Source organism: Oncorhynchus keta, chromosome 14 (assembly GCF_023373465.1).
Source record: "Oncorhynchus keta strain PuntledgeMale-10-30-2019 chromosome 14, Oket_V2, whole genome shotgun sequence".
Taxonomy (NCBI): Eukaryota; Metazoa; Chordata; class Actinopteri; order Salmoniformes; family Salmonidae; genus Oncorhynchus; species Oncorhynchus keta.
In genome coordinates, this window is record NC_068434.1 from 42,512,072 (window position 1) to 42,534,137 (window position 22,066).

Sequence of the window (22,066 nt, forward strand, 5' to 3'; positions counted from 1 at the left end):
CTGACTCACATATTGGTTTCCTTACCCGTAAGCAGCCTATGAACGAGACAAGACAGCAATCCATGCTTGGGTTGTGTTTACTTCGTCACCGTCTCAAACTTTTAGCATTAATAGCACAAAACCAATGTAAGTGAATATCCCTGATATTAGCATTTTTCACATTTAATTTCCAAATCATCTTAAAGTAACTTTGAGCTATACAACCGTCACACTTTGGGATGATTTGGACATGGTTTTGTGTTATAAATGCTAAACAAAAACAAAGCATGGATTTCTGCCTCACAGCAATTCATTGTTCATCGACTGCTTATTCGTTAAGGAAAACAATGTACTAATGTCATTTGGGTGAACTATCCCCATAAGACTACTTTTGAGGTAGGAAAACAACTTAACATTTGCTTGTGTGATGCCCCTTTAGGGGTTGTGTACTGTAATAATGTAGTAGTCTAATAAAACAGAACAATTAATCAAACATCTTGTTACTAAAGAAAGAAAGAGGGCTGCATCAAAAGCTAGGGTGGAGAAGCATAAAGAGCAACTGGAATAGAAATCCAGATCTGCTTGATGAGAACATAAGGAAAGAGGTATAGTGCATTCGGAAAGTATTCAGACCTCTTGACTTTTTCCACATTTTGTAACATTACAGCCTTATTCTAAAATTGATTTAATTGTTTTTTTTTTCATCATCAATCTACACACAATAGTCTACAATGACAAAGGAAAACGTTTTTTTTTGTGTGTAAATGTAAAAAATAATAAATAAATATCACATTTACATAAGTATTCAGACCATTTATTCTGTACTTTGTGGCAGCGATTACAGCCTAGACTCTTCTTGGGTATGACGCTACAAGCTTGGCACACCTGTATTTGGGGAGTTTCTCCCATTCTTCTCTGCAAGCTCTGTCAAGGTTGGATGGGGAGAATTGCTGCACAGCTATTTTCAGGTCTCAGAGATGCTCAATCGGGTTCAAGTCTGGGCTCTGGCTGGGCCACTCATGGACATTCAGAGACTTCTCCCGAAGCCACTCCTCCGTTGTCTTGGCTGTGGGCTTAGGGTCATTGTCCTGATGGAAGGTGAAACTTCGTCCCAATCGGAGGTCCTGAGCACTCTAGAGCAGGTTTTCATCAAGGATCTCTGCACTGTGCTGTTCATCTTTCCCTTGGTCGTGACTAGTCTCCCAGTCCCCGCTGCAGAAAAACATCCCCACAGCATGATGCTGTTACCACCATGCTTAACCGTAGGGATGGTGCCAGGTTTCCTCCAGATGTGACGCTTGGCATTCAGGCAAAAGAGTTCCATCTTCATCAGAACAGAGAATCTTGTTTCTCATGGTCAGAGTCCTTTAGGTGCCTTTTGGCAAACTCCAAGAGGGCTGTTATGTGCCTTTTACTGAGGAGTGGCTTCCATCTGGCCACTCTACCATAAAGGGCTGATTGGTAGAGTGCTGCAGAGATGGTTGTCCTTCTGGAAGGTTTGCCCATCTCCACAGAGGAACTCTAGAGCTCTGTCAGAGTTACCATCGGGATCTTGGTTACCTCCCTGACCAAGGCTCTTCTCCCCCGATTGCTCAGTTTGGCCAAGCGGCCAGCTTTAGGAAGAGTCTTGGTGGTTCTTCCATTTAAGAATGATGGAGGCCACTGTGTTCTTGGGGATCTTCAATGCTGCAGAATTCTTTTGCCACCCTTCTCCAGATCTGTGCCATGACACAATTCTGTCTCCAAGCTCTACAGACAATTCCTTCAACCTCAAGGGTTGGTTTTTGCTATGACATGCACTGTCAACTGTGGGACCTTATATAGACAGGTGTGTGCCTTTCCAAATCATGTCCAATCATTTAAATTTATCATCGGTGGACTCCAATCAATTTGTAGAAATAATGAAATGATGAATGGAAACAGGATGCACCTGAGCTCAATTTCAAGTCTCAAAGCAGAGGCACTGAATACTTATGTAAATAAGGTCTGTTTATATTTTATTTTAATACATTTGCACACATTTCTAAAAACCTGTTTTCGCTTTGTCATTATGCGGTATTGTGTGTAGATTGAGGAAAACAAATGATTTAATCCATTTTAGAATAAGGCTGTAACGTTACAAAATGAGGAAAAAGACAAGGGGTCTGAATACTTTCCCTTATGCACTGTATATAGAGAGTAAAGTTGTAGACAAGAGTGTTATTGATGACATACTTGACCTTACAAAAAGGTTTGGTAACAATGCACATGACATTCATTGCTTTTATACCGGTGTTGTAGCCAGAGCTCTAAATCAACTTTTTTCAGAGGTAGAAAAGTTGTTTGTTTGTTATTGATTAAGATTTAGTCTACATTGCATCTCCCTGAAGAACACATCAATTTTTCATTTCTTTCTGTGCCACCAAATGTTTGCATAGGTAAAGTTACCAGGTTGTTAGTAGGGCTGCACGATATGGGCAAAAAAAAAAAATGGAATTATGATTTTTCAACCAAAGATTGCGATTTGACTTGCGATATAGATCAAAACACTTGGGTGAACTGTCGGAATCAGAAATTGAATAATTTTATAATCTAATTGTTGTTTGGCATGACAACAAATGAAAAAGCCAGGACGGAGTGATGACAGGGTAGGACCCAAAGTGTTTCCCAGGGGATCCTAATCACATTTGATTCAGAACATGCTGTTGCACAAACATGCTGATCTACACCGCCGCTGGGAGCAACCTGTATTGGAGGTAATGTTTGCTTTGCCCTAGCTAGTGCATTTAGCTAAATGGCATTTAGCAAGCCAGCTAGTTAGTTAGCGATTAGCATTATTTTAGGCACTTGTTGCAACACTGTAGTCAACCTTCACTAGTAACCATGTTATTGCCTTATAATTGCATACTAATGGAATTTTAACTGTTGGGATTGGGAGGGACTGTTGATAATGAAATGTAATTGGATTATTTTCACAGGTACTAAATACAAAAGAGAAATGGACTCAGTGACAGACTTGACTTCTAAAGAACACAAAAACATGGTACTGGGAGGGGATGTGGTAGAGCTGGGTATTGGTGGAGAGTTAATGATCAATGTTGTTCTTAATGCTTCACATATAGTTCCAAATTATATTTTTTGCTCTTGATGAAGTACCATTTGCTCATTTACTAATATTATTATTGTAATTACTCTCCTGAATCTTAGGCAAAAAAAATAATAATTAAAGTGCAAAATGTTCACCGTGCCATGTTTTTTCTAACTTTACAAGTGTTACGGTATTGAGATTTTTTTGTTTTGTGCATGGTCTTGGAAAACGTGTACATAAACAAAATGATAATTCAGTCTGAACAGTTAAGATTATTAATTTAACAGACAATTTGAGATGGTATTTTATCCATTACAAAATAGATGTTATTTTTTTATTTACCAAGAGTAATACCACGTTTGTGAGAATGACTCACAACCACACATACGAGGGAGGCCGGTCTGTCTGTCCATCTGTCAGAGGTAAACCTCTCTCTGCTCTACTGTCTTTTTCAGGGCAATATCAATATTTCATTATACACGTCGTCCAATTACAGCTGCAACAGAACCCACAATCAAAACAGGTCATCCTAAATACTACAACCAAATCTACAACAACAACTAAGGTTTCTTCTAGGTTGGAAGTAAATGAGACAGTGGTTTGGTTAGATTGACTTTGTCGTCAGGCAAATATTATACCAATACAGGTTATAATATGATGTACACAGAGTGTACAAAACATTAGGAACACCTGCTCTTCTTATGACAGACTGACCAGGTGAAAACTATGATCCCTTACTGATGTCACCTGTTAAATCCACTTCAAATCAGTGTAAATGAAGGGGAGGAGACCAGTTAAAGAAGACTATAAGCCCTGAGACAGGGATTGTGTGCCATTCAGAGCGTGGATGGGCAAGACAAAACATTTAAGTGTCTTTGACTGGGATATTGTAGCAGGTGCAGGCGCACCGGTTTGAGTGTGTCAAGAACGGCAACGCTGCTGGGTCTTTCACGCACAACAGTTTCCCCATGTATATAAAGAATGGTCCATCACCCAAAGCACATCTAGCCAACTTGATACAACTGTGGGATGCATTGGAGTCAACATGGGCCAGCATCCCTGTGGAATGCTTTTGACACCTTGTAGAGTCCATGCCCCAAAGAATTCAGGCTGTTCTGAGGGCAAAAGGGGGGTGCAACTCAATATTAGAAAAATGGGCCCACAGAGGAGGTCACACATTGTTAAATTTGTCTGTGCTTCACCAGATTTAGAGGGAAACCATCATCACATGACAAATGGACCTAGGCCAGTCTTAATGGACCATTTGGATCATTCTCAGACAGGACAATAGGTGGAAATCCCGCACAGTATTTCTGTCAGTGGGTTTCATCACAACCATCTCAGAGCAGAGCTCTCAGTATATACAGGCTACACAGAGTATGCCTACCTTGAATAGCCTACATAACCCTAGTCTAACAGGGATTATTAGGAGTTGAGCCAGTCAGTGTGGGGGTGTTTTCTGCTTCCCAGTTTAGAGCTGAACCCTCCCACCCTGTCTTACCCCACACTCCCTCACCTTCGGTCTCCTCTCCCAGACCTGGGGGAAGGGTGAGGAAAGTGTGTGTGTGAGGAGAGAGTGTGTGAGGGGCTCCTTCTCTCAGTCTGACCCTATGACAGGCTTGCGTCCTCAGAGGAAGGCTTAGGCCGAAACGTTTATCCAGGGGTGCCATATATGTGTGTGTGTGTGTGGGGGGGGGGGACATTTTCCTCAATATGAAATTATTAACCTTTCATTATTAATATAATATTTTATTTACAATGTGCTAATAAAACTAACGGTTTCTTTGTCCTGTTCTTGTTTTTGGCAAAAAGTTAACATCCGTAAACTGAGAAGAACAAGACTGAGAACAAGATACATCTCAAAGTAATGGCTGGATTGCCATAAAATTTGTTGTGCACAATCAAGACCCCAAGTGGAAGAAACCTATTGACCTGTCCTCTCGCGCCACCATCAGGCATTTTCATTTCCATTTTGTTTTCCATTTCCACTTTCACAGCTGCTGATTTTCTAGCTGGTATGTATATTTAGTTCAAAAATATGCTGCAGATTTTATTATTCTGTTTGTTATATTCTATAGATGATCATTTATTTTAATTGAAGAGTTTAATGTATATTTAAGTTGTATTTATTTTAAGTTACTCATTCATGTTAAGAGAATTTTCGATTCAAGAATTTTACCATTAAAATTACATTTAGACTGTAAAAGATGGCCTTTAGCACATTTCTTATAGAGGGAATCAGTCTTGCATCAAATAGTGAATTCCACTGGATGCAGAATGTTGCATGCATGTCTGCAAAGTGTTATATTTTCACAGCTCACTGTCAGTAAATATTGGACTACAAGAGAGTGCAAGCCTGCAAAGGTAAGAGTTATTTAAAGTTTTGAATGGGTCGATTGGGTTCTGGAGGTGTGTGGTTACAGCAATTGCACAGGGTTGGTGTGGCCTGTGGTGTTGGGGCCCAATGCAATATATTTTCATGGGGCCCAAAATCCCTAGCGGCGCCCCTGCGTTTATCTACTTACCCCTGAATGAAATAAATACTAAAAAGAAACCTTGAATCTCCTTTTTGAGAATGTTCCAGTTACATCATTTAGGCTTGCCTCCCCCTCACTCACCAGGGGGGCAACATAGTCCCCAGTCACGTGCGTGCGCACACACAAACAAACAGGCCCAGATTAACCTGCAGGATGGGAGGGAGGACAGTGTTGCTCACCATGAAGGACGAATGCAGTGCATCAAAGGAGAGGCCACGCACAATCAGATTAAATCCCTCCTCATGAATATTAATGAGCCATCTCACCGGTCTGAGCGCGATTCATCTGTGAGGCTGCGATGAGACCAGGTTGAGGGAGGAGCGGAGGGAAACGGACGGATGAGGGGTTGCCGTGGCAGCGAGAGCGGCAGCCAATCAGTGTGTCTCTCCTCTGTTTCTGAGGGATGATGTGCTGTGAGTGGGCTCTTTGAAACCTGAACAGACCCTGTTAAACTCCCATCATCTGCTTCAACACCCAACACACCTCTATGCCTCCGCACACACAGACCTACACAGTCCAAAGAAGTTCTACTGAAGAGGACCTGACATGTTTTTTTACCCTCTGCAATGTCATCCATGACACAGAACTAGGACAGTACCTTACATCTATCCATCCCTCCAGCCAGCACTCCGAATCTTGAATTAGTTTAATTTTTGATTGATTATTTAGTCCAGAAGCTTTGACCAGAGCCCTTATCCTGCCTTTGCGGTGAGCTGGCTGTAGAGTAGTCCAGTCCTAAAGCTCTGCATGGCAATGGACAGTTTTATGAAGAGAGTGATCAGGTGCAGCCACCTCACCCACCCAGCTAGTATAGTCCACCCTACCCCACTCACATCTTCCCCTCAATATCCTTTCCCTCATCCTTTACAACAGCTAATGTGTACTTAATTTGCCACACATCAGCTCTCTCTAGCGGCTACATTCATAATGTAGAGAGCACCCACCCCGCACACACACTCTTCAGTCAGATAAGTAGACTAGACTATTATGCAACCTTCACATGCAATCTGTAGTGGTGGGCTCCACTCAGAAGCAGCCTGTAGTGATGTCATTGTTCTAGACGTTCATTTCAAGCTTGGCCACCACCTATTAACACTCTCTAAAGGGCTGTCGGAATCATTCACCTCACAAACCACTGCATCTTACCGTTACGTTGTGGAACATGGGCTATAAAAAAAACAGGTAGTGAAGCTAGTCTTTGTATTGATGCTGACCTGTTTCTCGCTCTGAGCTGTATGTTACTTCGCCCGCCCAGCACATGACGTCCATGAAGAGAGCTGTCCACCCCTTTCTATTCTCCTCCATCCATCACGCCATTCAACAAACCCCTCTCTTTGTCTTCCTGCCACCTCCACCTTCTCTCGCTCTGTACTCATCTGTTCCCTCCACCTTCTCATGTCTCCTTCTTTCTGTCAGTATCCTTCCCTCTCTCTCTCTCCCTCCCTCCCTCTCTTCCCCAAAATCATCATTTCTGTAAGTAATCCCCCACCTCTCTCACCCTACGGTCTTATTTCCCCCTTGGTCAGAATACTATCTCTCCGCCTGTTAGTTTTATGAGAATAATGTGAATTCAATAAGCAGAGGAGCAGATTTGAGGAGCGGAGGAGGCCGTCTGTCTTTTCCATCTGACCTGTTGGCTTTCTGACAGACAGAAGTGTCAAGCCCTCTCAGTCCAAAACGAACCCAACTGACTCAGATTGATGCCAGCCAGTTCCCTGCAGCAAGTAGCTCAACTGGAAAACGGACTCAAAATAGCCTTATTTGTTTTCTTCTCTCTTCACACAGGCCCAACGTCTCTCCATCTTCGATCTCCTGTTGAAAGAGGGGGGAAAAAAACAAGCCTCGGCAGAAAATGGACTCCTGAGGTAGCCTAGGAGGTTATGCCTTGTGGTGTAGAAATAACCATTAGGCCTACATCGTATACTGTAGCCTATGGACATTTCCGTGGATAAACCCCCGATGATCACTAACACAGAAGTTCATAGGAGTACATCAAATTTGGTGTCAAATGAAAGCAAAGGGTCTACATTTTCCCACCCAACATATTTGGGAACAGGCCTAAGCAAAGGCTTTGTTTCCTGGAAAAGTAGTCTTAGAAAACATCTAGAAGAAAAAAAGTATTTAAAAAAAGAAGGTCCAACGCAGGCATTTTTATCTCAATATCAAATCATTTCCCGGTAACAATTAAGTACCTTACTGTGATTGCTAAGAAACCATTTTAATTTAAAGAAAAAAGCAATTTCTCAAGTAATAACTTTGCTAGGACTGTCTGGGAATGGTTCGAGTGGGGAGGGAAAAACTGAAAATGTGCTGTTATTGGCAGAGGGGTTTGGAACTCTTTCGTATGGGTCCATTTAAGTAAATTTACCGCATGATGATGTCACCATGGAAGGCCAAAACTCCCTTCCACCAAAGCAGGAAGAAATTTCAGGCGGTCTTTTCAAACAGCTCTTAAAAGGGCATTATAATAAATGTACACAATATTATTCCAACCTCATTGTGGAAATAGTACACAAAACATTAAGAACACCTGCTCGTTCCATGACAGACTGAGCAGGTGAAAGCTATGGGCCTGTCATGCCAAAAAGTGTCTCCCCCTGCATCACAATGGGATTCGATGAGTTCTAGCTTCTGTTGCTAGGGTTGTTGTTAGAACTTTTAGAAAATTTTGACCGGCCTAAGTAATTAACCAAAACGTCCGTTGCCATGCTGGTTTATTGGCTCCATTTTACTTCATAGCGGTCGCAAAGGACGGAGGCCTCGGGCAGAACTGGTTCTATTTCACCTCATAAGTACTCGCTCAGTCCGCGCAACATTATTACCTCAGAATTCCTCACCAAGGACGGTGTTTTTGACGGCGACTACCTGCTGACTACCTACTGCTTCAGAGGACCGAAAAGAGAACACTTTGTTTACCATATATTTGTCTTTATTCAGTTCATTCAGAAAATATTCAGACCCCTTGACTTTCCACTTTGTTACATTACAGGGATGGCTGGGCAGTGATTCTGGTTCCTCTCCATCGCTCATTGGTGTTGATTTCAGAATGTCATTTTGGTGATGGTACCGCATTGTTTAAAAATATTGCAAATGGACAAAAGTCAGCCAGCAAGTCACTGTCCATCAGTCAATTAGATATCATTCTGACACCAAACTGATACAAACTGACCCCACACCCACTTTTTCCAACTCGTTTAGAAGCCAACCATCACATATTCAGAGCTGGCCCAAAATTCATAGCTCCTTCTGTTCAAACCATAATAAAAACATAAAACACGTAGTTACATTCTAGAAACGTTAGGGTCCGTCTCTATGGGCCGAGGCGGTTGCAATGCACCTAGTCTTGCGACTCTGGGACATTTCTAAATGTTGTCATTTTCGTGATGTCAAAATGAATTGAAGTTATTGCAAATGTACGAGGTTGTTTCTCGGTCCGAGAACCTTCTAGAGCCACAACTCACCACGCACTATCGATCTGAGCTCTATAACAGGTTTCAAAAGTTTCAGAACTCTCGGTCTAACGGTTCTTTAATAGTTCGAACAAAAGTAACTATTGCAGGCTCTGTCTGTCTCTACGCACCACACTGTGTCCCTCCGTCCAAGCTGTGTGTGTGCGCGTTGTTCTGGGAAATTTTATGGGAGACAAGACTGATTTACAGTTCATGAGCGTTGCCTGATCACACATATTACGTTTTGGAAAGATCTGACTTTTTTTAACCCTTCGAAACAGCCCCTATGACACCAATTATGGCACTAAAAGTGAACACATATCCCCATTGGGGTATGCTTTTACAGAATCCTGAGTTTTAAGTGTTTATGTTAAGAATTGACCGATCTACACAGGGTTGAATGCAGTCATTTTCACATTTGCAGGTTATGTACATCAAAACACCTTTTGGGTGAATTGAACCACTTCCGGTTGCTCCAGGAAGCTTAGAATCGACACAGGTCACCTCGTTAGTGGCCTGATGGATTGTCATCGAAGACAGGTTCATAAGTCATTCATAACACACATAGGCTTCCGGTTGAATTTAGGGGTGCAGGCAATGTATTCCTATGGGGAGAGAAGTCAGTGAAAACTGTTTGATGTAAACACCTTTTAACTGTTAAGAGTTAATGCACGGTCAAGGTTAGGCTTGCACAGATCGGGAGGACCTCAGGAATGTTCCTGAGGTCGAATTGTGCTTCGAACCCTAACTGTTCTCCTGCTGTCACCCAAAAGCTTCATTATGAGCTCAGACCAAGCAAGCTACGGTCTAGCGGGGCATCTCTTTGAACTCGGCACAGCCTAGAGATTATGGTAATGCCATTGCAGGCTCTGAGTGTCTTTAAGCACCGCACTTTGTCACTCCATCCTTGCTGTGTGTGTGTGTGTGTGTGTGTGTGTGTGTGTGTGTGTGTGTGTGTGTGTGAGAGAGAGAGTTGGGAGAAATGACTGATTTACAGTTCATGAGGGTTGCCTCATTTATTTATTTTTTATTGGACCTTTAGGCAAGTCAGTTAAGAACACATTTTTATTTTCAATGACTGCCTAGGAACAGTGGGTTAACTGCCTGTTCAGGGGCAGAACGACAGGGTTTGAACTTGCAACCTTCCGGTTACTAGTCGAATGCTCTAACCACTAGGCTACCCTGCCGCCCCTAATAACACATGAAGTTTTGAAAAAATTTGGCCTTTTAAACCCTTCGAAACAGCACCTATGACACTATTTAAGGCACTTCCGGTTTACACAGGAAGCTGAAAGTGAACACATATCCTCCTTTTGGTAGGCACTTATAGAATATTGAGTTAAGTCTATGTTAAGAACTGACTTATTTACAGAGGGTTGAATGAGTGTGTGTTATTTCAGAAAATCACGGGAAAAAAAAAAAAAAAAAAATCACAGAAATCTCGCAGAGCTCTGAACATGCTTCAACTGGATCTGTAACTTTAAAAAAACATCACCAATTGTACATTGTACGATTTCTCTTAAATTACAATAGATAAATGGCTGGTTCTATTTTTATTGACACCGTAGGTTTATTTACTTTGACGTGAAGTGGAAAAATTTGCGCTCTATTTTCATTTTTGACCTTTAATCCCATAAAAATGGCCATAACTCAAAAACTGTTGAGGCCTCGACGCCATCTTGTTCTGCCCATTATGCCAAACCGATGCGCACCAAGTAATCTTCAAAGTCTTTTCCGTTTAGGAGAAAAGTCCACGTCGTGATTGGTGATGTTTTGTACATTTGCAATATGATTCCATTCGCCCTCTTGTGGGATTTACCAGGACAGCGGAAAAATGACAAAAATTTGACAATTTTATAAAACGGAAATCGAATGTCCGAGAGACTTCGTTTGATGACTTCCTGGAAGATCATGCCTCACTGTAGGGATGGTGCCAGGTTTCCTCCAAAACGCGATGCTTGGAATTCAGGTCAAAGAGTTCAATCTTAGTGTCATCAGACCAGAGCATCTTGTTTCTCATGGTCTGACAGTCCTTTAGGTATCTTTTGGCAAACTCCAAGCGGGCTGTCATGTGCCTTTTACTAAGGAGTGGCTTCCGTCTGGCCACTCTACCATAAAAGCCTGATAGATGGAGTTCTGCAGAGATGGTTGTCCTTCTGGAAGATTCTCCCATTCCCATCTCCACAGAGGAACATTGGAGCTCTGTCAGAGTGACCATCGGGTTCTTGTACACCTCCCTGACCAAGGCCTTCTCCCCCGATAGCTCAGTTTTCCTAGAGCTGGCCGTCTGGCCAGAGTAATTTAAGAATGATGGAAGCCACTGTTTTCTTGTCAGCTGTGGAAACTTATATAGACAGGTGTGTGTCTTTCCAAATCATGTCCAATCAAATTAATTTACCACAGGTGGACACCAATCAAATTGTAATCAAGGATTATCAATGGAAACAGGATGCACCTGAGCTCAATTTCGAGTCTCACAGCAAAGGGTCTGAATCCCTATGTAAATAAGCAGTTTATTTTTTAATACATTTGCAAACATTTCAAAAAACCTGTTTTCGCTTTATCATTATGAGATTTTGTGTGTAGATTCTAATAGATAACTGGAAGGATATAGCTATGTACAACCATTTTCCATCTAGCTAGTTGGTCATCTACATGTTGCCATCGATACATATGTCTATCATGTTGAGGTATCGAGGTATCTAGCCATAAATTAAACCTGACCAATCAAATGGATAGGTGTAAGCAACTATGGTAATTCCAACTGCCCTTATATAGACACAGATAGGGGGAGGGGGGGGATGGAGGATTAAAGAGAGCGGAAGACAGCAGTGCAAATTTACTTAAGACTTGAGTATTTCAACAACTCTTCTCTTCCAACTTGTTAGGCAATCACATGTACCTACAGGGGAAGGATGGCGAGCCACACAGGAGGGTGATTTTCACTAAGGAAGAGAAAGAGGCTATGCTGACCGAGATGCATGCTAGACATTTCAGAGTGAAGTGCATGGTTGCTAAAAATCAACCTACATTTCTTTTGGCGTGAGATTGTAAAGGGTGTGGTTAGCTGGGCCATGTGAAATAATATATAATAATAATATATGCCATTTAGCAGACGCTTTTATCCAAAGCGACTTACAGTCATGTGTGCATACATTCTACGTATGGGTGGTCCCGGGAATCGAACCCACTACCCTGGCGTTACAAGCACCATGCTCTACCAACTGAGCTACAGAAGGACCTTTAGTTTATCAATCACATTCTATTATACATTAAATTATTATGTTTTCAATGAATGTCATATCAGAGAGCACACAATGTTACAAATTGTCACGTTGTGTTTGAAGGTAAGTACCGGTCTAGCCTGCCAGAAGTTTGAGAGGGTGAAGACTGTGGCGCCGGAGTTGAAGCCCATTAGTTGTTTCACCATGGCACATGGACGGTAAATGTCACAATTCACATTTTGTAATGGTTGCTTTATTTGTTCACAGCAGAGTTCAATATTATAGAATGTGTATGTGTCAGTATCCTTACAAACATCTGCATATTGTACGACACAAATACGGGTAGGAATAAAATCATCTTCTCTCTAACACTTTAAAATGTTACGGGTTAACCTCATCGGACCCTTCACGAAATCCAGGAATGGCAACAGCTGGTGTCTGACGGCAACCGAACAGTTTACCAAGTGGATGGATGCAATACCCATTAAGGCCAGTAAAAGGGAGAGAACGTGCTTAGCTCTAAAATGTCCTTCTGTAACCCATTAAAAAGGGTGCTTGAAACCAAAATGTGATTTTCATTTAGTATGATACCCATCAAGGACTAGACTGGCGAGGCCACCACGGCGATGATGGACATCTTTAACATCCACGGTTCTCCTGAGGTTATCTTGACTGATCAAGGTCGTGAACTCTGAAACAAGGTATGGATGTTGTAGGTTATATTCTGTCCCCAATGGATTGTTTTGCTTATGTTTTACAATTTAGTTTTTGATTTTCCGTCGTACATGACCAGACATACACTACATGACCAAAAGTATGTGGACAACTGCTCATCAAATATCTCATTCCAAAAATCATTTACATTAATATGTAGTTGGTCCCCCCTTTGCTGCTTTAACAACCTCCACTCTTCAGGGAAGGCTTTCCACCAGCGGGGACTTCCATTCAGCCACAAGAGGTCGGCACTGATATTGGATGATTAGGCCTGGCTCGCAGTCTGCATTCCAATTAATCCCAAAGGAGTTCAGGGCTCTGTGCGGGCCAGTCAAGTTCTTCCACATCGATCAACAAACCATTTCTGTATGGATCTCACTTTGTGCACAGGGGCATTGTCATGCTGAAAGAAGAAAAGGGCCTTCCCCAAACTGTTGCCACAAAGTTGGAAGCACAGAATCGTCTAGAATGTCATTGTATGCTGTAGCGTTAAAATGTCCCTTTACTGGATCTAAGGGGCCTAGCCCAAACCATGAAAAACAGCCCCAAACCATTAATCCTCCTCCACCAAACTTTACAGCTAGCACTATAAATTGTGTCAGGTAGCGTTTTCCTGGCATCTGCCAAACCCAAATTCTTCCGTCGGCCTGCCAGATGGTGAAGCCTGATTCATCACGCCAGACAACACTTGCGTTTCCACTGCTCCAGAGTCCACTTGTTGAGAGCTTTACACCACTCCAGCCGATGCTTGGCATTGCACATGGTGATCTAAGGCTTGTGTGCGTCTGCTCGGCCATGGAAACCCATTTATGAAGCTCAAATGAACAGTTATTGTCCTGACATTGCTTCCAGAGGCAGTTTGGAACTTGGTAGTGAGTGTTGCAACTGAAGACAGACAAATTTACGCGCTTCAGCACTTGACGTTCCCGTTCTGTGAGCTAGTATGGCCAACCACTTTGCGGCTGAGCTGTTGTTGCTCCTAGACGTTGCCACTTCACAATAACACTTAACGTTGACCAGGGTAGCTCGAGCAGGGCAGAAATCTGACACACTGACTTGTTGGAAAGGAGGCATCATATGACAGTGCCACGTTGAATGTCACTGAGCCCTTCAGTTAGGCTATTCTACTGCCAATGTTTGTCTATGGAGATTGCATGGATGTGTGCTCGATTTTTTAAAAATATTTTTTACACCTGTCAGCAACGGGTACCTACCTTCAAACTCAGTGCCTCTTTGCTTGACATCATGGGAAACTTTAAAGAAATCAGCCAAGACCCCAGAAAGAAAATTGTGGACCTCCACAAGTCTGGTTCATCCTTGGGAGCAATTTCCAAATGCCTGAAGGCACCACGTGCATCTGTACAAACAACACAATGTAAGTCGCTCTGGATAAGAGCGTCTGCTAAATGACTTAAATGTAAATGTAAATAGTATGCAAGTATAAACACCATGGGACCACGTAGCCGTCATACTGCTCAGGAAGGAGACACATTGTCTCCTAGAGATGAACGTACTTTGGTGCGAAAAGTGCAAATCAATCCCAGAACAACAGCAAAGGACCTTGTGAGGATACTTTTGGACCGGTTTCCTCCAGTATCTATATCCACAGTAAAACAAGTCCTATATCAACATAACCTGAAAGGCCGCTCAACAAGGAAGAAACCACTGCTCCAAAACCGCCATAAAAAAAGCCAGACTACGGTTTGCAAATGCACATGGGGAAAAATATCGTACTGGAGAAATGCCCTCTGGTCTGATGAAACAAAAATAGAACAGTTTGGCCACAATGACCATTATTATGGCGGTGGCCCGTTCCTGTAGGTTCATGCTCTACAACATCCGCAGAGTACGACCCTGCCTCACACAGGAAGCGGCGCAGGTCCTAATCCAGGCACTTGTCATCTCCCGTCTGGATTACTGCAACTCGCTGTTGGCTGGGCTCCCTGCCTGTGCCATTAAACCCCTACAACTCATCCAGAACGCCGCAGCCCGTCTGGTGTTCAACCTTCCCAAGTTCTCTCACGTCACCCCGCTCCTCCGCTCTCTCCACTGGCTTCCAGTTGAAGCTCGCATCCGCTACAAGACCATGGTGCTTGCCTACGGAGCTGTGAGGGAACGGCACCTCAGTACCTCCAGGCTCTGATCGGGCCCTACACCCAAACAAGGGCACTGCGTTCATCCACCTCTGGCCTGCTCGCCTCCCTACCACTGAGGAAGTACAGTTCCCGCTCAGCCCAGTCAAAACTGTTCGCTGCTCTGGCCCCCCAATGGTGGAACAAACTCCCTCACGACGCCAGGACAGCGGAGTCAATCACCACCTTCCGGAGACACCTGAAACCCCACCTCTTTAAGGAATACCTAGGATAGGATAAAGTAAACCTTAAAAGATTTAGATGCACTATTGTAAAGTGGCTGTTCCACTGGATGTCATAAGGTGAATGCACCAATTTGTAAGTCGCTCTGGATAAGAGCGTTTGCTAAATGACTTAAATGTATATATATATATATATATATATATTCAACCACAAAGGTGTACTGATGAGCTATGCGAGAGAGAAAACAATTAAATCAGAAGAGGACAAATGAAATAATATTATTTCAGTGTAGATAAAGGAAGGTCAGCTTAAAATAAAAACATGGCAGCCAGACAAGCCAGTGTATGACTCAAATGGATGTGCATATGGAGTGGAAATTAACCGACTTTGATCTGTAAGGTAAGTAACTTTGTGTCAAGCAGATTACACATGTTCTTTGCTATTTCCGAAATGTAGCAATGTTTAAGACATGGATTTCATGTTGGAATGTTAACATGGTACCCAAAAGTAGTTTGAAGTAATGTTGTCATCTTATTAGCTAAACAAAGGTTGTTTGAACAGCAAAATTGTCATGGAAATCAGCCTTGTTTGCATAGAAGGGATGGATATAATGTAATTTAGGGGGTCATGTTTTGGGCTGGGGGCCATTATTTGGCATGAAAGGCCCCCCGGTTGCAAAAAACATCTTAGGTTCTTACCTTAAGGAATAATTTCCCCTTGCCTAAGAATTGTTTAAGAACATTGCATAGAGCCCTAAAATATTTCCTTCGGTAAGGGCACACTTAACCCTGAAGGAGTTTTACGGTAGTTTGAAGGCATGTATGGCAGAAAGAGTATCTGGTTACCATGGAGACGTCCTGATTCATTAACTAAACCTCCTTAAAAAGAGAGCATTTCTCTCTCACAAAATGAAAGCTATTTTGCTACAATCAAGACTGGCTAACCAAATTGCTTCAGAAGATAAATCACATTTATTGCGGTTAATTTTTTCCCAACTTGTTTATATTTCTTTCTAGTACGTCAAGCTATCTTACAGAGTATATATAGCCAACTAGTTTTGTAGCCATAGATTGTGCACCTTCCATTGTTTAGCTAAGTAGCTGGCTGGTTGATGTTGTCCTTTTGTAACCAGTGCAGATTAAAAGGAACAGTCACCTCCACAAATGCTGTTGACATTGATATCCATGCTGAATGAAGCACTTAAAGGTGCCCATGAGGTCCTTTAATTTAAGGGGGAAATTGACCTTAAAATGAAGGAAAAGGACATTAAGGAAAAATAATTTATGCAACCGGGTCATGATCCTTTATTGATGTTACTTTTTAAACCCACTTCAAAAAAAAAATCAGTGTAGATGAAGGTGAGGAGACAGGTTAAAGAAGGATTTATAAACCTTGAGACATTTATTATGTATGGGTGCCATTCAGATGGTGACTGGGCAAGACAAAAGATTTAAGTGCCTTTGAACAGGGTATGGTAGTAGTTGCTAGGTGCACCAAAGCTGCTGGGTTCTTCACGCTCAACATTTTCCCGTACAGTGGAGAACAAACTAGAGATGGTGGGTGTGGAAAACTTCTTTCTTGTGCTTTTTGAGGTGGAATGACACGTTATTAAATCTAAACCTGTTCCAATAAAATAACACTTAAGGCCTGGCTAATGTGTGTCCATAAGAGGACAACATTGTTAGCTGCTAGATGAACTTGGCATGATGATGGGTAAACAACCTTCATTGAAAGCCCAAGCATGGCAACGCTGCCATTCAATGAAGATGATTGAATACCCCAGGCAGCTTTGGTCATAGGCCTCCATGACAAACCCAGTGCTGGCGTTGAAGAGAGGCCTACAGCTTCCTTCATCTCCCCCTGGGGACAGCTTGTCGCTGAGTAAACAGCCATTTGGACCCCAGTCGCTCTCGGCTGTGACTTCTTCCATGGAATATATGCAGCCCGGAATTAACGCTCTGATGACACACAGCCATCTGTTGTTGTGTTAAGTGTGCTAAGGCATGAAAGTGTTGAGAATTCACTAGCTCGTTCTCTTTAAGGTCCGCAAACGTGCACGCGCACACAATCTCCCCTCCCACACTAGACAACCTGAAAAGGCAGAACCAACCAAAAGCCTTTCAGTTTTCACTTCATGGAACAGAGCCTCAGAATGAATTAAATAATAGCCAAAGGGACAGGATAGTAACAGGAGGACAAGTCATTGCCTCTTTTCTCTCACAGTGTGGTGCACCTCTGAAGCCCTCAGATTCCTCATCGCACAGCGCACGGACCAATAGATTAAAACTGCATAGCATACAGCGCTCAGTGAATAGCACTAAAAATACATCCTTTTCACTGCCACATGAAAGGGGCTGCCTTTCCCCTGTCCACTATTGAGCAGCCACTGATTCCAAGACAAAGGCTACACCTCCTCAAAGAGGCAAGGGGAAAAAAAATAGCAATCATACAGGCAATTATTTTCCAATCCGCCTGCAGCGGGCGATAATGTCAGCTCTCCTCTCCGCTCTCCCTAAATAAGAGGGGATGGGCATCAGTGCTGCAGCCCGGCTGCCATTAAGACAAATGGGCCAATCTCCAGAATGCCTTGCTTTCTTCCAGTCAGTGTGATAGGGCGTCCCTGCAGTGAGGTTGAGCCAGTCTGGGTACATACAGTATAGCGACACAGAAAGACAGAGGAACACAGAAAGGGATAGGCTTATGCTCTGTGTTCATACGGACATAGGCATCGTAGCCTGGTAGCCAGATCTAGGCCGAGTTTGCCTTCAGCCAACTCCTTTGTTGTCGTCATGTTTGGAAACAGATCTGGCTAACCAATAACCACCAGGTGGCCCAGGCTAGGGACATGGAGTTAGGCCTACTTTTCATTACTATGGCAGAGGCATAGATAGTCTGTTCTGTGTACACATTCCATTTCACCGATAGCCAGTCTGTTTCTCCTTTAGCGTTGCTAAGCCAAAAGGAGTTAGCTAAAGCTAGAATGGACTGGCAACCAGGCTAAAAGAGGCTCGGTGTACATTTACAAGGGTACTGTAGTATGTTGCTGGGCCCAGCCTTTCACATAACACAACCACTCTGATATTCTACACAGCTCTGGACAGGCATCAAAAAGAGCTGGAGTACAGAGAGAGAGGGGGAGGGAGTGAGAGAGAGAAAAAAATAAAGTGATAAGAGGGGAAAGATGGAAGGGAGAGGATAGAGATAGCTTGAACAAAATAACACTGGAATATTTTTTCCAATTCTGTCCTGGGCAACCGAACCGAACACAGCATTATATTACTTACGCCCCAGTTTCATACAGCCCAACAGATTGAGAGGGATAGACAATAGGAGCACTAAAGTACAAATAAATAAATAAATGAAAGGAAGACAGACGAATAGGGACAGGTGAATAGATTGAGCATATAGTTGAAAGAAAGAGAGTTACCTATGAATTTACTAAAGAGAGGGGGAGGGAGAGAGATAAATAGTTTCCTCCTCCACCTGCGTTGCTGTTGTATAGAGCCTGCAGTCTGTCTGTGCAGTTTAAGATTATTTTTTTTAAAGAGCAAGAAGTATGAACTTAATAATACATCCCCCTTTATTTCTACAAGGTTGGAGTGAGCAAAAGAAAGAGGAGAGATCGCGTGCGTCAGTGGCGTAGCGCAGTTTCACAGGTGCCCCGCCCCGCGCAAGGCAATATATAATACAAATCTCCAAACCTTTTTGTTTAGTTTTATAGCACTACTAAATGCTCTAATTTTGTTAGCATTATGGCATGTTTTCCTAGATTTAGAACATAAAACAACACTTCTAAAGCAAACATTATCTCTTAGGTCTTGCACGGCAAATACTTCCATTGCTTAAGCGTGTGTTGCGGAACAGTGCTGAAAATATTTTTGCAGAATATTGAGAGAAAAAAAAAAAGTTTAAGGGCGTTAGCCATAAGTGACAAAGTTGACAAGCCACTGACTGAGTTGACAACAGATACTCAAAACAGACATTTGTGTCTTTAAAAATAAAAAGTTCAATACACACATTCGCAAAATATGGAAAATGATTCATTTGAATATCCCCAATAAAACAACCATTCTGTCAGATTTGTCCCACTCTTACGGAGTGGACATTAGACAAAAATTTGATAGATCTTTTCTTTTTCTTCTTGTTCATTCACACAGTTGCAATTTAGTTTTCCTCAGTTGCTTTATGACTTTAAAACCTAGTTAAATGTCACATATTTGAACCAAAAAGAATATTCTATTTTAATCTATCAGAGTTGACAGTTTATAGTTGAGACTATGGTGATTCCAATATTGTTAGTTTAAATCGATCAGAAGTAGAGAACTGTACAGACCATGAGTGTTCTTGTGGCACTACATGCAATGAGGACATGGGTGGGAGGGTGTAAAGCTTGTCGGGGCTACGGGTTGGGTGCTACGCCAATGGTGTGTGTGTGGTAGTAGCTGAAGACAGTGCAAAGCTCTGGCCTCCCTGTGGTGAGGAAGAGTGAGTAGAGAATCAACCATTATGACCCGTGTCATTACACAGCCAATACGTGATGACATAAGTGTGCATGTACTTGAAGCCTAGGCTATTCATGCACAAGGGGTCCCATTGAGAAATCACCGTAGGCCTAATGACTGAATAACAAAAGGAGGTGTTCCCTGTGCAGTAGCCTAGACCTAGACTGTGCTGAACACAGGCCTCTACGATGTTTGAATACCCAGCCCACCTACATGCTTTGAAATAACTTACGGATTACTTCACATTAATAAATAAGACGAGGTGGGCAGAGGTCTAGCAAACAAACACGACGACAACAACAAGGCAACAGTAAACACGTCGTCCCCCACAAATGACGCAGTGAGTGAGTGAATGGGTACAAGGCCAATATCTCCTCGCTAAATCCTACACCACGAGAGGGAGATCATCTTGGTAAATTAATTAAGATAACATGGGTTTACGGATTGAAAATGCAGACTTAGTCAAACCATTTCAATAGGACGAGTGTGGGCGGACTGGAGCTCTCACTACATCAAGTCGCTGTCAATCGATACTGTAAAATGTTAAACCTTTACCATGTACCTATGTTTGTCCGGTGTAAAATCGGGCCTGTTTTTGTTTGCTGAAATCCACACCAACAGTTTCCTAGTTTCTATTGCTCTAAAATGGCAACTCAGCGCGAATGCACCAATTTAATCTCAGATTATGTAGGGTAATCTACATTTTAGAGCAATTGAAACTAAGAGCAAATGACAGGCCCGACTTTACTTAAGACAAACATACGTACACTGTAAGCTTTTAAGATTTTACAGGTATCAACTGACAGCGTCTCAATGTAGTCGGAGCTCCAATCCACCCACACTAGTCAACGCTCAACTCCCTTGTACATTGAGATTTCAGTCTACAGAATAGCCTGAATGTCCTCGACCTTGCCTACTAAGAACCTTGCTACCTGAGGGACAACAGTGCCTAGTCACCACGGCTTTGTCTGCTGAATCACATCTGAGGCTCGGCTTATATATTAAGCTACATACACACTATCTTTCTCAGCTGAGAAATCTGACCTCGTTCTAAATCCTCAAACAAACAATGGTTGAATGGAAAGTGTCTGAAGAGTAGAGGCAGATTAATTTATTGTAATTATGTGACAGGGTTGCAGTGCCATATTTTGAGGGCATTGATGATGGGATGTTTTAACAAAGATGGGCTTCACTGAGCTGACGTGTCAAATGTGTTTCAATTAACATACAATGAAGAAGAGTGTATGGAATTTATTGAAGAAACTGACGTGATTTGTTTGGGATATATCAAAAACAGGTACACGTACTCCATCTAGTGGTCATATCTTACATGAAACAAAAAGAGAGCCAAGATCTCAATAACATGTAGCAAAGAGATAAGAATTCAATACCACTAATGTAATAATCTCGATTAAAATTAAAATGTGTAGGAAAATTGTCACGGTTTGAACTAGCTATCATTTTACATATTGAAACGAATATTTGCTAGCTAGCATAGCTACTGTTACATTTGCTTACTTTGTAGCTTGTACCATTTACTGTAACGTTAGCTAACCATCTAAAACGTGTAGCTTCTAGTTAAAGTAGAAAGCTAATAAAACTGGAGAGTTTCAGAAGATAGCTGACGTTACTTGTACCTGGGACAACAATAACGTTACAGAGGTGGCTTTCTAGGTCAAAGTTTCTAGGGATGAGGTAGCTAAAGCGTTAGCAACTTACCCGTCCAAGTTTTTTGCTCGGGCTGCAAGTAGTATTTATTTCCGAAATGGTCGGTGCCCACATGTTCTTTTATCAACCCAAAGCTCCGGCGTAATAGACCCCCGATCCTGCTCATATTGAGCAAATATGATATAGCTATCGGGCTCGTATTTTTCACCACACAACCTCCCCTATCAACGCATGTTCAATTGGATTTGTTGTTTATGCAATCTCCCGTATCTAAAAACAGACAACAGTAAGATATGTTTTAATTGGATGGCAGAATCAGAGGAACCAATCAATGCACTTGTTATGCCAGCGAGGTCTCAAAAAATCCTGACGTAACAACATGGCCGCGCACACCCCTTGTTGTCTGGAGCTATACCAGCTTGCTAAATGAGTTTAAATAAAAAAGTTCGGCTGATTCAAATGATTTTATTGACGTTTATAAAATTCAGATCACAGAGATTTATTGTACACAAAAAAGTTTGCAAAACTGGTTTAGTAGCTAACGATATTGAATTTGTACATGGTTAGCCAAGATAGTTATGCTATGCTAGCTTTAGAACAACCATAACAAA

At 42.3% G+C, this 22,066-nt stretch overlaps 1 protein-coding gene across 1 annotated transcript in view; it reads right to left on the bottom strand.

Moving 5' to 3' along the window:
• The window catches only part of ndufaf2 (NADH:ubiquinone oxidoreductase complex assembly factor 2), a 34,703-nt gene extending 12,984 nt beyond the window's left edge, over positions 1-21,719 (bottom strand). Inside the window, exon 1 of the mRNA XM_035786127.2 lies at positions 21,507-21,719. Coding sequence (XP_035642020.1) covers positions 21,507-21,621 — 115 coding nt within the window. The 5' untranslated portion in view covers positions 21,622-21,719. The remainder of the gene's footprint in view (positions 1-21,506) is intronic.
• Between the last annotated feature and the right edge of the window lie 347 nt (positions 21,720-22,066).